Source organism: Pichia membranifaciens, assembly GCF_001661235.1.
Source record: "Pichia membranifaciens NRRL Y-2026 unplaced genomic scaffold PICMEscaffold_5, whole genome shotgun sequence".
NCBI classification, from domain to species: Eukaryota; Fungi; Ascomycota; class Pichiomycetes; order Pichiales; family Pichiaceae; genus Pichia; species Pichia membranifaciens.
The window spans coordinates 1201278-1216799 of NW_017566986.1; the positions used below are offsets into that span (position 1 = coordinate 1201278).

A 15522-nucleotide genomic window follows, 5' to 3' on the forward strand; every position below is an offset into this window, starting at 1 on the left:
AGGGGTTTTATGGAAAAATCATAACTTGAGCTTTTCCAAGTTTGCAATAGTTTTTTCGAAACCTTCGATTTCAGCAATGGTCTTTTCCTTGGATTGCATGTTCTTCTCCTTGGCAACATCAGAAGCCTTGGACTCATAATCTGATGAGCTCATGATCTTTTCTAAACCAACCAAAGCTCCCTTAGACTTTTCCAGCTTCTTGGAAAACTTGGCAACCTCCTTGTCGATGTCAATCATACCCTTCACCAATAAGTGGACATTGACTTCTGGAGATACAGATGTCAAAACACAACCAGATGGAATTTCCTTTATGTCAGAAACAACATTTACTTTTTGGACAGCCTTAATCAAGGAAACAATTGAATCTTTTTGGGAATCAGCAATGTTGAAGAATTTCTTGTTGGCGGATTCGACAAAAACGCTTCCGTCTTTAGTGATACCATACTGGGACAATAAAGATCTTGCACCTTTAGTGATTTCCAAAACCAACTCATAAGCATCTTCAGCTTCCTTATTATCATATTCCTTGACATAAACCGGGTATAGAGCTTTGACAATAGTTTTGCTGGTTTCAGTAGCTCTCTTTGGTAATCTTTGCCACATTTCCTCGGTGATGAAAGGCATGAATGGATGTATCAATCTCAAAGCGCCATCAATACACGTGTACAAAGTATCTCTTGCAGATTTCTTTTGTGCTTCGGTCCCCTCCAAAATAAGGAATTTGGAGTTTTCGATATAGACATCACACAAATCATACAACCAAAAGTTGTAAATAGCCTGCGTGGATTCGTAGAACTCTCTTTTTTCAAATGATTGATTCATTTTTTCGGCAGTCTTAGTCAACTTGTGTAAAATCCACTGTTCAACCAAAGACTCCTCACCAGACAAACCTGCCTTTGCTGGTGGAACATAATCATCACCTAATCTCATCAGAACAAACTTAGTAGCCTGGAAGATCTTGTTACAGAATTTACGGTATCCTGCAACTCTCAAGATATCTAAGTTGATATCTCTACCACCAGTAGTGTAAGCACATAATGCAAATCTCAATGCATCTGTACCACATTGTGGAATACCATCTGGGTAGGATTCCTTTTGACCGGATTTAGCCTTTTCGATTTCCCTTGGATCCAAGTTACCCATCAACAATTGTGCGTTCAAATCTTCTAAAGAAATACCAGCAATAACATCCGATGGGTTGACAACATTACCTAAAGATTTGGACATCTTTCTACCCTGAGCATCACGAACCAAAGAATGACAGAAAACCTCTTTGAATGGGGATTCTCCTGTTAACTTTAGACCTAACATGACCATTCTAGCAACCCAGAAGAATAAGATATCCCAGCCGGTTTCAAGCATGGACATCGGATAGAACTTAGCAAAATCAACGGTCTTTTCAGGCCAGCCAAGAGTTGAGAAAGGCCATAAACCAGACGAAAACCAGGTGTCTAAAACATCTTCATCTTGTTGCAGAGTATACTTTTCACCTGGATACAGCTTATCAGCTTTAGCTTGTGCCTCCTCAAGGCTTCTACCCGCAACCCAGTTCTTGGAGTTGTTTGGATCAACTTCCTTACCTTCTATTTGGACCAAATAGACAGGGCATCTGTGACCCCACCATAATTGTCTAGAAATACACCAATCTTGAATGTTTTCCATCCATCTATAAAATTCCTTTTCAGAGGTTTCAGGGGTGATAGTCAAAGCACCGGTCTTAACTGCGTCAATAGCAGCGTCAGCCATGCTCTTCTGGGAAACCCACCATTGTGGCTTGAGGTAAGGTTCGATGATATCACCAGATCTTGAACAAATAGGTAAGGTCATTTCATGACCCTCCTGATCAACCAAGAGGTTCATTTCCTTTAACTTTTCGATAACGACTTTTCTTGCATCAAATCTCTTCAGTCCCTTATATTCACCACATTCTTCGTTTAGCAAACCATTGTCAGTGAAGATGTTGATAAATTCCAAACCGTTTCTCTTACCGGTAAGGTAATCGTTGTTATCATGACCGGGAGTGATCTTAACAGCACCAGTACCAAACTCCATATCAACGGCATCAGCATCGGTAACAATTGGGATCTTTCTGTCACTGAATGGGTGCTTGACGAACTTGCCATGCAAGTGTGTGTATCTTGGATCCTTTGGATGCACAGCCACACCTGTGTCTCCGAAAATAGTTTCAGGACGAGTAGTGGCAACAACCAATCTTTCATCAGACCCGACAACAGGATAAGCAAAGTGGGTTAAGACACCAAATTCAACCTTCTCATCATATCCTGGGATAGACAGAAAAGTGTGACCAGGGACAGTTTTGTTTTCAACTTCCAAGTTAGACAAAGCAGTGTTAAGCTTGACACACCAATTGACCAATCTCAAATCTCTGTAGATAGTTCCGTCATCAAATAATTTGACAAAGGCATCGTTGACAGCAGCAGTTCTCTGTGGATCCAAAGTAAACACTTCTTTAGACCAAGCGTAGGAGGCACCCATGCTTTCAAATTGGCCTCTAATTTTTTGGTGGTAAACTTCTTTCCATTCCCAGATTTTCTCCAAAAACTTTTCTCTACCGTAGTCGTGTCTGGTTTTACCTTCCTTAGCCATCACAGTCTTCTCAACAACCGACTGTGTTGCGATACCTGCGTGGTCGAAACCTGGAAGGAACAACGTAGTCTTGCCTTTCATTCTGTAGTATCTGATCAATGCATCTTGAATCGAAACAGTCAACGCATGTCCAATGTGAAGAGCACCGGTAACATTAGGAGGTGGTGCAGGAATGGAGAAAACACCCTCTGGCTTGATTTCACCGTCCTCTGTGAACTCAGGCTCAAAGAAACCTTCCTTGACCCACCAATCGTACCAGGATGATTCCACCGACTTAGGGTTGTATGAGGAGAAAGAAGGATCCTCCAAACTTACCAAGACCTTCTTCTCACCAGGAACAGTCTTATCAACGAACTCTGGGGCAACTTCCTTTTCTTGCTTCTTCTTCTTCTCCTTGTTCTTGGCAGCGTTCTTGGCAAGCTGTTCCTGCTTGGCCTTCTTGGCCTGGAACTTGGCCAATTTTTCGGCCTTCTCCTTTTCTTTCTTCAATTCTTTCTCGGTTTTCACCTTTGGAGCCCCCTCAGCAGGGACAGCTGGGGCGGCGTCCTGTGGGTTTATTTTGGCGGTTTCCTCAGACATTGCAGTAGGAAATGTAGAAAATAAAGATCTCTGTCTAGATAAAGCTAGTGGTTTCAGTTGATAGGCAGGGAGTCTTTTATAAAAACACCTAACAAATAGCATAAACGGCTAGCGGCCTAGAACTGGGGAAATCAATGTTGTGCAACACAAAGAGGATACCTATACAAAAGAATAGAGCCACTGGCGTTGGACGAACGAGCAGGGCAGGCCATCCGAGCCGGGTCTGATCTTACATCATCTGGTCCACAAGCTCGTCCGTCACCTTGAAAGTGAGTCAACGACGTGAATCGCTGAAAAAAAAAAATGGCCGTGCAAGGCCGTTTTATCATCGACGCGACGCTTTTTTTCTGCAACATGTTTCTGTCTATTTCGTTTTGCCGGTACTTGTTTAACCCCTAAGACAGTTAAGGACAGGAGAAACAGAAAAGGGGTGAATATCAACAGAAAAAACACGCTTCAGCTACATGAGTTTAGCAGATACTCTTCTCGGTGACCTTTCCGAAGATGACTTTGACGTGGAGGTGGGGGAAGACGTGGACATCGACGACATAGAAGAGGCAAACTCTGGAGTAGAGCGGAATGTGCAGGAGCTTCTGACGGTTTCGAATATGGATATTATTTCGTCCGTCGAGGAGTACGTATCAATACTGCCGAAGCTTAAGTTTTTGGAGGAGAAGCTTGACAGAGAGGAGGGCAGTGGTGGCGGACAGGCGATCATTTCTGAGACAAACAGCATGATAGCGGAAATCAACAGCAACTTCAACACGTTGCTTTCGTTTGTGAAGCTCACGTACAATTCCGTCTGGCCCGATCTTGAGAACATCATCAAAAACCCGTTGTACTTCATACGGGTGATCGAGATTCTGCGCTTCGACATCTCCAGCTTCAAGGAGCACGCAGAAGACGAGGCCTTCAGCTTCCTCCCGAAGGACTTGATTCTGTCGTTGACCATGTCGGTGAACTTCCTGCTGAAGTCGAAGCAGTCGAGGGTGCCTAGTGAACACGTTCAAGGTTTGGTGCTTGAAGCGTGCCGGGTGATGACATACATCAACGAGTTGCAGCTCAAATTCCGGGCATTCATCACTACGAGAGTGCAGAACATCGCACCCAACATCACTGCCTTGGTCGGCACTACGGTTGCCGCACAGCTGATAGCTACGGCAGGGTTGGAGTCTTTGTGTACCATTCCGGCGTGCAATATCCCCTCTCTGGGCAAATCTGTGAACAGGAGTGCTTTGGGCTATGTGTATCAATCTGATCCGGTCAAAAATGTCTCTGACGATTTCAAGAAGCAGGCGGTAAGGCAGGTATGTGCTAAAATATCGCTTTCCGCCCGGATAGACCGTTCCGTGTCACAGACAGGAACCTCAAATGGCACACATGGGGCCAGGTGGAGAGACGAAATCGAAAAAAGACTAGAAAAGATGATGTCTCCGCCGGACAACGTCCAGATCAAGCCGTTACCCAAACCTGTAGACATGAAGTCCAAGCGCCGGGGTGGCAGAAAGTTCAAGAAAATGCGCCAGCGGATGAAGATGTCTGAGGTCGAGAAGGCGCAGAACAAGATGGCCTTTGGTGAGCAAGAGTTGACCAAGATAGACGCTTTTGGAGAAGAAGTTGGTCTCGGTATGTTAGGCAAAACGTCTATCCGTGATATCGAGGGTGTGCGGGGTGTCCACGTGACGCAGGGCGCACGGAAAGCCGTGGACAAGTTTACTTCCGGTGGGGCACACGGGAATGCTGGGGACGATACTGACAAGCTAGTAGCTATATTGGATACGAAGTGAGACAGAAAAGCCTTCTTGGAGGAGAACCGGTGGAACAAGGGGGAACAAGTGGCTCAATCGTGATCCCGGAGGTCCAATTAAGCCAAAGAGGGAAAACGTAAATATTTGAAATTTCCCGATTAGGAAGGCGAGAAAGCGAGTTTGCTGTGAAGCGCTGTTTGGATCGTGGAGGATGTTGTCAATAGTTCTGCACTTGTCTTCGACGTAAGGTACTTCCTTTTCGCTTTGTGTGTTTCCACGCAGGTACTCCGACACGATCGACCACTCTTAGAGACAGAACACTAACATCAACGCAAACAATGGCGCTAATGAACGGAATATTTAGTCGTCCTCAGAAGGACGACTCGCAGTACGTGGACGATTTGTCCAGAGATGTGGAGAGCCTCAACTTCGGAGCTCCTTCCACACCAAAGAAGGGGTATGCGGACGGTTCATTTATGCAGATATGCTCCCCCGACAGAAGTCCACAGTACCAACAACAAAACGCGCAATCCTCGCCAATGAACTATGGAATAAACAACAAAGAAAACACACCAAGTTCTTCTCCCAGCAAACTGCAGATGAGATCAAACAACCTGTTCCAGACTTCAAGACTAGACAGAGCTTTTTATACCAAGGCAAATTCGCCTAAAACCAAAAGATTAGTGACTGTATGCCAGATGTATTTTCTCGACTATTACTGTGACATGTTCGATTATGTGATTAGCAGACAGCAGAGAATTCAGCAAGTGGAGAGCTCTTTGAGTACCTTACCACAGGAGGAGAAATCTCTACAATGGAGAAACTACATTGGCCGCGAGCGTGCATTTCTGAGAAAGAGACGTATCAAGCCCAAGCATAAAGATTTCGACATTATTACACAGGTTGGTCAAGGAGGTTATGGTCAGGTTTTCCTGGCTAGAAAGAAGGACACAAAGGAAATCTGTGCCTTGAAGGTCTTGAACAAGAAATTACTCAGTAGGACAGATGAAACAAGACATGTTTTGACAGAAAGGGATATCCTCACAAATACAAGATCGGAATGGCTAGTTAAACTTTACTACGCTTTCCAAGATGCCGAAAGTCTTTATATGGCAATGGAATTTGTCCCCGGTGGTGACTTCCGTACACTATTGAACAATGCAGGTTATTTGAACCCCCACCATGCCAGATTTTACATTTCAGAGATGTTTGCCGCAGTCAATGCCTTACATCAATTAGGATATACACATAGAGACTTGAAACCAGAAAACTTCTTGATTGATGCTAAAGGCCACATCAAGTTAACTGATTTTGGTCTTGCAGCAGGATCTGTATCGACAGATAGAATCGAGTCAATGAAGTTGAGATTGAACCAAGTGAAGGACCTGGAATATAAACCAAAAGAAAGATCGGTCAGTGAGCGTCAACAATTGTACCGTTCGTTGCGTGCGAAAGATATTCATTACGCACATTCTATTGTTGGCTCACCAGATTACATGGCGCTTGAGGTGCTGGAAGGAAAACCATACGATTATACGGTAGATTACTGGTCTTTAGGCTGTATGCTCTTTGAAACCATTGTCGGTTATACTCCATTTTCGGGTAGTTCATCTGACGAGACTTACGGAAACTTGAAGAGGTGGAAACATGTGTTAAGAAGACCACGATATGACGATGGCAGATACGTGTTTAGCGACAGAACGTGGCAGTTCATCACCAGATTAATTGCATCACCAAATGACAGACTAAGATCTTTCAAGCAGGTGATTGAAATGCCTTACTTTTCCGATATACACAACTGGGAAAGCTTGAGAGAAACTGTGCCTCCATTTATACCACAATTGGACAACGATGAAGATGCTGGTTATTTCGATGACTTCGAAAATGAGGCCGACATGGCTAAATACAAAGATGTCATTGCTAAAAGAGCACACGATGAACGCATCGCCCAAAATAGTGTCAGGGCAGACCAGAAGAATTTTGTAGGATTTACCTTCAAGCACAAAGGAAATCCTGGAATCAATCCTAATAACATTCTTGCACCTATAATCTTGAATGGTAGAAGCGATGATAGAAATGGTTATGGTCGTTATAATTCACCATTCAGTACTTTGTACTAAGTTTTGTTAATCATATTACTTGTTTTGTATGCTGTTTTTTAGTTCGATGTTTTTTTACGTAGGTTATATTGTCTTTAGTTTCGAAATTCTTATAATATTTTGCATGCTATTCATAGCAGGTGCTCAATTTCTTTGAAGCAAATTGTTAGCGTTTTTATTAGGGGAAAAAAAAATATCGCACGGTAAAAGTAAATTTGAAAATAATTCGGTTCACGTTATGTTTTATATATCGTGAATATTAGTGATATAGTTGAACTGTAATTGGAGAAAACTGCTTATTCTATCTTTCAACTGAGATGAAGGTTCTTGTACTAAACCCGCTACCAACAGAGGTAGAGAAATCTGTGAACATAGTCAACAAGCAAAATGAAAAAGCTGGTCCTTTTGATTTTTCACTTTTCCTAGGAGATGTGTTTTCAGATAAGGAGACGAATAGTGATATTCTAGAGCCACAGATCCCAATTTATTTCAGTGAAGGAGAGAAAGAGTGTTTAGTGCCGAAAAACTTATCAGAAAATTTTCTCTATTTGGGAAAAATTGGGACATACAAGCTTGTCAGTGGTTTAAAAGTTGGGTATGTCTATGGAAGTTTGGAAAACCACACTGCCGAACAAATTGCTGATAAATTCAAAGGAAAAGAAGTGGACATTATGCTAACTTATTACTGGCCAGAGGCAATTGCTAAGGAAGAAAACCTTGTTCTTTGTGGTAACAAAAAGCTAGACAGTTTAATTAGTATCGCCAAACCTAGATACTGGTTTGCTTCAGGAACACCAAAGGGAAGATTTTTTGAGCGAGAGGCATATTCTATAGACGGAAGAACAACAAGATTTATAAGCCTGGCAACTATGAATGAGGGAAGGTGGTGGTATGCTTTTAAAATTTCAGTGGACCCTGCTGATGATAGCGTGGTTAAAACGGGTTCTCCTCCCAAATTAATCTTGGATGACAATGTTGTGAGAGTCAATAAACGACCATACAACGAAGACGGACCTGTGCTAAAGAAAATTTCCCGGGAGAAATTGGATACTGCCTCTGTTACACCTGCAGAATGTTTTTTGTGTTTAGCAAATCCAAATTTTGAGCTACATATGGTCATTTCGGTTGCAAACTTGAGTTACCTTACCATCAGCAAAGGACCTTTGACACTGAAAAAACCTCTTGGATTCTCGGGACATGGAATGATTGTTCCAATTGAGCATTATTCCACTCTTCGTGAGTACGTTCAAGATAAAGAAGGCGAGACAAAGGTAGAAAATTCCGAGCTTGTTTCTGAAATCACTCGTCTCCAGGTCAGCCTAGTAAAGATGTTCAGAAACCTTGGTGATTTTGCAGTAGTGTTTTGGGAAATATCAAGGAAACGTAGTGTGCATTGTCACTTACAATTTGTTCCTGTGCCGAATAAACTGGCCAAGTTTTTTGAACGAACTTTGAAAAATCAGATAGAGTACGATAAACGGCTTTATCCAGAGCCTCTCCGCTACCATAAATTCACGGAAGATTTGAGTGATAAGGATAAACTAAGCCAGACAATCAACAGTGAAAATTATGTTTTATTTACATTACATGAAGATACTGGAGTCACTAAATACTTGATTGCATTGGGGACCGATGATGACAAGTATTTCGATGCCCAGTTCCCCCGAAAGGTGATGGCTGTGCTACTCAACTTGAAGAACAGAATACGTTGGGATAAATGCACCGAAACGAAGGAAGAAGAAAGCATACAAAAAGATAAGTTCCAACAGGCTTATAGACCATACGACATAATGCTTTCGAACGAATAGTTGTGTAATGTAATGTAATGTATTTTTATAATGATATACCTAGTCGCCATGAAAAGACGCATAGAATTCTCCTTTTATCCTTTAATTAGAAGCATAAATATGCTATAAATGGTAACCTATCATCTTCTTTGCTGGGAATATATATCTTTGTTATTAAGATGTTCCATGCAGGTTGTTTTCTGGAAAGAACCTGTTCAGATGGGAAAAGGAAGGATTACGTAAAAATCTCAAACCGGAAATCTCCCTTACAAAATTACCTATCAACATGAATCATCCAGTTTTACGTGTATATTTTAATTGCAAACGGAATTGAAGATATTCAACGACGGAATTCAATTCAATGGACTGAAATGTCAGAAATAGGCGTTCTCACTGACGTCATTGATGAGATTCATGAAGCAGAAAGGCTGTTGAATCCAGGGGATATTCCAGATAGGGCCCTTTTTAAACACGTGAGGATACTATGGCAACTCCTTCTTGGAATAGATGAGACACGGTTTGATTCACATAACTACGAAGTTTTTGAACTTAAATTTACAAATGATGGAAGGAGATTTATGGGACTTACTTATCTTGGCTCAGACAGGAATTTAGTGAACGAGAATTTGGGAAATGCGGTGGGCTTCGCATCAAAATCGTTAGAGATAGTACAGCTGTTAGACGAAGAGGATAGTGATGATGGCCAAGAAACATCGGTAAGCTTCAAATTATCGTTACTGAACAAGATCCGATATATTTTGTTTGAACATCATATGATGGTTAGAGAGTTTTTCAATGACGATGAGGTCAAATCTCACATTGCGTCGTTCATTCGTGATGATATCCCTTATAGTACCAACGAGTTGAGGGTATCAATGAACTCGAACAATCACGTTTTGAACACCTGTTATCAAGAATGCCTTGAATCTCTTCTACTTCAAAAAGATTATACGATAGATGAGGTAGCTAAAGGTGTGTTCCAGCTGTTCAAACACAAAGCCGGAGTTGCCTACTTTTTTGACTTCAACATGGTATCCAAGTTTCACAACCAGATGATTGCTCTTTTGAAGAGATCTTTCCGTGGCCATGATTTTGTCAACGAAGAAATCGAGGATTTTTTTAGGCATAATCCTATTCTTCCGGTTCTGAAACCATTATACAGAAACTTTGCGCTACAAGTTATCAACAATGATATGAAGGACAAACCATCACAAATTGAGAAAAATGATGATAAGTTGATAGTGAAGCTGAACATCGAGTTGCTAAAGCAGATCTTGCATGAAGTGACACAAAAAAATAACAGCGAGCTTGAAGACTGTCCCATAACTATGAAGTGGTTTCCCCAAATCATCCAGTATTATTCTGACTCATTAATGAGCGAAGGAGTCACGAATGTTGAGAATGATCTTTACATTACAATGATAAAGAAAGCCGCAATACGGTGGATCGATAATGAAATAGACACTGGCTTGTTTGTTGCACAACTCAGCGATTTGTCATTGATTCCAACAGCCATGCCTTATTTATTTCAGGGAGTTCTGTTTCCTACAGTCCATATGCGAATGGCACTATACACGGTTAAAGAAAACATTCGGTTATATGAAAAATATTTTGATCTCTGGCATGCTTGTACAATACAAAAGACTTCTCTTGAAATGAAATTTGATCAATGGCTGAATATTGTTGCCAAAACTTACATTGGGAAATGGAGAACGAAGCTGACTTTGAAACAACAAATAAAGAAAATAGATACGTATCCATTACGCATGACCAGATTGCGTGGTTTTTATGAAACGTGGAAACTGAAAACGATATGCTTGAAGAATAACGAGAAAGTTGCAGAACTCAAACGTTGTAAGAAGTATTTTTTGTTATGGCGAACATCAACGAAGAGTTATCAAAAGCAATTGAACATGGCACAAAAGTACAATGATAAAATTTTGACTAAAAGGTTTTTAACTTTGTGGATGGCCGCTAAAGTTTGTAGATTTCCTGAAGTCCTGAACAAATTTGCTGTGATTCGAAGATCATTGTATTTTAAATTATGGATCTTATTCCAATCAGAATTGAAACATAATGTTTCTAAAGCTGCTCAGTTTGAAAAAAGCCATATCTTTACTAGGTATTTTCAGCTATGGAAGACAAGGTCGGCAAGTTCGATCAGCAGGTTGCAAGATTTAAAGAGGGCTGAGTATGAGTTCACACTGAAAAAGTCTTTTCAAAAATGGAAATTGCAGATACATTTCCTAGTTTTTGAAAGAGACTTTCAAGTCCACTCCAACGAGATGTTACTACAACGCTATTTTTCTCAGTGGAGGAACTTCAAGAAACTGGTAGATAACGAAAACTTGGCCCTAATTCGTTCTAATTCAAATAAATTGCTATCTTTTTTTATTACTTGGAAGCGGGCGTTCATTATGAATCAGCAAGCCACAAAATACTATGAAGAGAAAGTCACTCAAAGCATGATGAAGAAATGGAAACTAGAATATTATGAGAAAATAGTGGAAAAGAAATGCAGCTCTGTTTTCATGAAAGGTCTTTGGAGGAAATGGATATTGAAAACAACAATTTCTCAGTACGAGATGAGAAAGTATGATCTTTTATTAAGGAACAACTTTTCAAGGTGGTTTGAAAAGTCTATTACTTTGAAAAAAAGATTAGAAAACTGCGAAAAAACCTATCCTATTCTTAAAACTGCCAGCTATTTTGACTTCTGGAGAAAAGTTTGTTTGAAGAATCGGAAAGATGAGAAGTTTGCAGATGACTTTAGGAGACGGAAATTGGAAGAAAGTAAGAACCTTGTTATGAAATGGGCTTTCAGAGCTATTGTTGCAAAGTACGATAAGATACAGAAAAGTATTTTAGATTTACACAGTTTTGAAAGTTTTTACAGAAATCGTGAACTCAAGAAGTACTTTTCAATGCTTAAAATGAGAAAGAAAAGCCACGATTTCCATGTTGCAGATGCTGACGACTTTTACAAGGTGATTACCCTAACCAATTACTATAATATTTGGCTGTCTGAATTTGATCGGGTATCTAATTTACAAGATGTGCTTATCTCCAAGCAGGATACCGATAATGTCCATTTATTGATGCAGATATTATCTAAACTGCAGCTCAAAATGATGAAAGTTCAAACCGATTTGACCAATGCAAAAAAGTTCAGCGACCGTTGGAACAAAATCAAAACTAAGACGTTCTTTGAACTTTGGAAGCTGAAACAGAGTGCACGTAACTCACCAACGCCCACAGCTCGTGCTGGAGGTAATCAAGGTGCTACTAATAACGGGAACTCAGATTTCAAGTTAATTCCAGAGTTGAATCCTTACATTGATCTAGCTCCTCGTGATAGAGGTTCACCTGTGAACAGGCCTCCATATTTGTCGAGAATGCAATCTGTGCTGACTGGTGATGTTTCACAATACGAGATTGAGCAACAAGTGGATGGGAGAGACGAAAGTAAGGCGGAACCAACATTGCTTTTCGGATCTCTCAGTCAAACTCCTGCAAGGTTCCGCACTCCATCAGTAAGGAAGACCAGCAGTAGGATCTTGACAAATTCAGCGTTAAAGAGTTCGCCTGATACCAGTAGTATATTTACCTCTGCAGAACGTGTTCGGAAAAGAAATTTAGAGGAGAGAGTGAGTAGATATAGGTTGCTGCGGTCTCCTCCGAAAACTGGACACTATCAACTTGAAAGTGTTGAGGAATCACTTCATGAAGAACGTATTTCTCAAGACAGTTCTATATTTGATACGTCTTCTGAAAGTATTGGAAGTAGTACCCCGATCAAAAAGCTTGATATCATTGAGCTGTAGGGGAGTAGGTTTAAAATACGATAGAACATTTGATACCATTACAAAGTATATGATGTAATATATAGCTAATTAATATATATGTGATATTTAGAAATCGAAAGAGTCGAAAGGAACCTTGTAAATGATAATCTTTTGAGAGTTTGGCGTTTTGAAAATGACAAATCTATAATCTTCTTCACCACCTTCATGTTCGATGATGTCAATGAAAGACTTGACGATACCCCAACCGTTGTTAATGGATAACTTGAGTTGTTGACATAGAATGTCAACGTTGGAGGTCATTGTACCAGCAACCAGGTGGGCAGCGTTAGATTTTGGATTTTCTCTGGTGATGAAACCGAGCTTGATCTGGTTGAGTCCTCCCAGCAAAGATTGCATGGTCCATTGTGACAGTTTGTTGTTGTTTTTCTTCATTTCGTCAACGAAAATGTTACCCTGAGAACCACCGTTGAACTTTGTTCTCCAATCATTGGACTCGTATTGTAGCAGAGAGTGGATTGCGACGTTCGATGAGGCAGTATAGGTGTATGCATCGAGAGCAACACGGACGAGGATAGAAACAGAGCCTTGAGAATCGTCGTCAGTGGAGGCGCCGTTTGGAAGTTCGAACTTCACGTACTTATAACCCTTTGGAATGGCTGCAGTAGAGCTGATTGGAGAGGCTCCGCCCAAGTTGACGGAGTTCTTAGCAAGCGAACCGTCCACAAACGCGTTGGACACCTCGATGTCTTCCAATTCGAGCTTGGTTGGGTGGTTGATGTCGGACTCCTTGACGTCTGTGATTGGGGAGTTTTCATTCACTGGTATGTGGAACGTACTTTCACGCTTGTCGAAAAAGATGTTGCCACCCTTCTTGGTGACGATGACGTCCCATGAGGCTGCTGACCGTGGGGCGCACATCAATTGCGAGATGATTGCGTCGGTGATGAAGACCTTGGCCTCACCCTTGTTGGCGTAGGACTTCACGTTTGGATCGTTGCTGGTGGTCTGGTTGAAGGTGGTCTTGATGGATGGCTCAAGCGGAGTGGCGGTGTTTGTCTCGTATTTCTTGAGGTACTGGTGGATGGTGCCGTTGGAGGAGAGAACCTCTGGCTTGCCAACATCCAAGTTCAACTTGGTGAGCTTGTTGAACTCGATTTCGGCGACGGAAGTCCATGTCTCGTCCACCGTGATGGAGGCGTCTCTCAACTTCACGTCCTCGTTGTTCCACCTGTTACCCCACCTGTTGTTCCCCCATCTGGCTGCGTTCTTGACAATCGGCTGTTTCTTGGCCGATGGGTTCGATCCTACCTTCTTCTTGATTGTTGGCACCTGGTTTGGCGCAGCAGTCTGGCCTGGCACCTTCTTCACCGTGTTCGCGTTCTGGAACGGACGCTTTCTGTTTCCCTTCAAGACCGCTTGCTTGTTTCCGGCCGACGAGGCGGCGTTCTCAACGAGCGAGAAGCCCTTCTCTTCGGTTTCTGCGCCGAACAGCTTGGCTGCAGACGCCCCGTACGCGTGGTACTGGTCTCTCTTTTTCTGCAAATTGCTGTTCTTCATGGACAGCTGTTCGTCCTCCCTGGCAGACTGCCAGTCCGCAATCTTGCCCAACTTGTCGCTCTTGATGAATGGAGCGTACGGGACCCCGTTGAACTGGAGCGAGTTTGGTGTGTAGCTGCCCGGACCCCATGGGTCCTCGATCGAAGGCAATTTCGAAACGTCAAAATCCAATGGCGACATGATTGCTGTGTGTTCTTGACTTTCCAGAAGCTCTATTCCCTCTTTTGTCGTCTCTTTCGGTCTCCTCATCCTCTGTTTTTCCTCTGCTTTGATCCCAGCTGGTGAAAAATTTTAACCAACGGCCTCAGATTCATGACGGGACCCTCACCTGCAGCGCGCCCGTGCACCGGGATGGGGGGCACGCCCTCGCAGAAGCGGCAGACAGAGAGACCGGGGTGGCAAACGGCTTCTTGAGGCCTGGCACAGGAAAGCAGGAGCAGAAGAGGGTCCCAGAACGGGGGCTGAGGGTTTGAACGGATCGGTAGAGAGTGCAAAAGAGCAGACGAGAAGCCAATTGGAAGAATGGACTCGATAAATGTGGACATCACGCACTTGAAGAAGGGAGAGGTCTCGATGGGAACGTCGATCATGGCGGTGACCTTCCAGGACGGAGTTATCTTGGGCGCCGACTCGAGAACGACGACGGGGACGTACATCGCCAACCGGGTGACAGACAAATTGACGCAGATCCAGGGCAAGATATGGTGCTGCCGGTCTGGGTCGGCTGCGGACACGCAGGCGGTGGCGGACATCGTGAAGTACCACCTCGATCTCTACAAGGCGACGAACGGGAGAGAGCCGACGCCCCACCTAGCGGCGTCGATCTTCCAGGAGATCTGCTACTCAAACAAGGACGGGCTCAGTGCGGGGATCATCTGCGCCGGGTACGACGAGAAGAAGGGTGGCGAGGTGTACAACATCCCGATCGGCGGCTCGCTCCACAAGCAGGACTACATCATCGCCGGGTCCGGGTCGGCGTTCATCTACGGGTACTGCAAGAAGAACTACCGCAAGGAGATGAGCCGGGACGAGACCGTTGCGTTCATCAAGAGCTCGCTCTCGCAGGCGATCCGGTGGGACGGCTCGTCTGGTGGTGTCATCCGGATGATCGTGCTCACGAAGGAGGGCGTCGAGAGACTCATTTTCTACCCGGACGAGTACGTCGACGCGTGAGCAGCTGCGCCGCCCGGGCGTGCCCGTGCAACCTGCCTCCGCTATAATTACAGCATTAATGTATCGATCGTTAACACAGCTTTGTAGAGATAAACCGAAGAACCGGCGTGGAACACCGAAACGACGACATGAAACCGCGGCCTCGGGGGGTGGCGATTACGTAAAA

At 43.1% G+C, this 15522-nt stretch overlaps 6 protein-coding genes across 6 annotated transcripts; 4 read left to right on the forward strand and 2 right to left on the reverse strand.

Annotated features, from left to right (window-relative positions):
* Positions 1-18: 18 nt before the first annotated feature.
* On the reverse strand, positions 19-3186 carry PICMEDRAFT_74172 (hypothetical protein; the record flags this gene model as incomplete). Its single annotated transcript, XM_019164696.1, has 1 exon — positions 19-3186. The coding sequence occupies one exon, from the start codon at positions 3184-3186 to the stop codon at positions 19-21; it is 3168 nt and encodes a 1055-aa protein (XP_019016526.1).
* Positions 3187-3650: 464 nt separating this feature from the next.
* On the forward strand, positions 3651-4973 carry PICMEDRAFT_74173 (hypothetical protein; the record flags this gene model as incomplete). The annotated part of the gene is made up of 1 exon (XM_019164697.1): positions 3651-4973. One exon carries the CDS (start codon positions 3651-3653, stop codon positions 4971-4973), a length of 1323 nt encoding a protein of 440 aa, XP_019016527.1.
* Positions 4974-5272: 299 nt separating this feature from the next.
* Positions 5273-8841, forward strand: PICMEDRAFT_35910 (hypothetical protein; the record flags this gene model as incomplete). The annotated part of the gene is made up of 2 exons (XM_019162973.1): positions 5273-7022; positions 7463-8841. The coding sequence occupies 2 exons, from the start codon at positions 5273-5275 to the stop codon at positions 8839-8841; spliced, it is 3129 nt and encodes a 1042-aa protein (XP_019016528.1).
* Positions 8842-9191: 350 nt separating this feature from the next.
* PICMEDRAFT_79130 (hypothetical protein) lies at positions 9192-12644 on the forward strand (the record flags this gene model as incomplete). The annotated part of the gene is made up of 1 exon (XM_019164967.1): positions 9192-12644. One exon carries the CDS (start codon positions 9192-9194, stop codon positions 12642-12644), a length of 3453 nt encoding a protein of 1150 aa, XP_019016529.1.
* PICMEDRAFT_17885 (hypothetical protein) lies at positions 12643-14422 on the reverse strand. The gene has a single exon (XM_019161791.1). It carries the CDS (start codon positions 14361-14363, stop codon positions 12732-12734), a length of 1632 nt encoding a protein of 543 aa, XP_019016530.1. The 5' UTR covers positions 14364-14422; the 3' UTR covers positions 12643-12731.
* A 200-nt stretch (positions 14423-14622) lies between these two features.
* PICMEDRAFT_17886 (hypothetical protein) lies at positions 14623-15502 on the forward strand. The gene has a single exon (XM_019161792.1). The coding sequence runs from the start codon at positions 14772-14774 to the stop codon at positions 15354-15356; it is 585 nt and encodes a 194-aa protein (XP_019016531.1). The 5' UTR covers positions 14623-14771; the 3' UTR covers positions 15357-15502.
* The last annotated feature ends 20 nt before the right edge of the window (positions 15503-15522 follow it).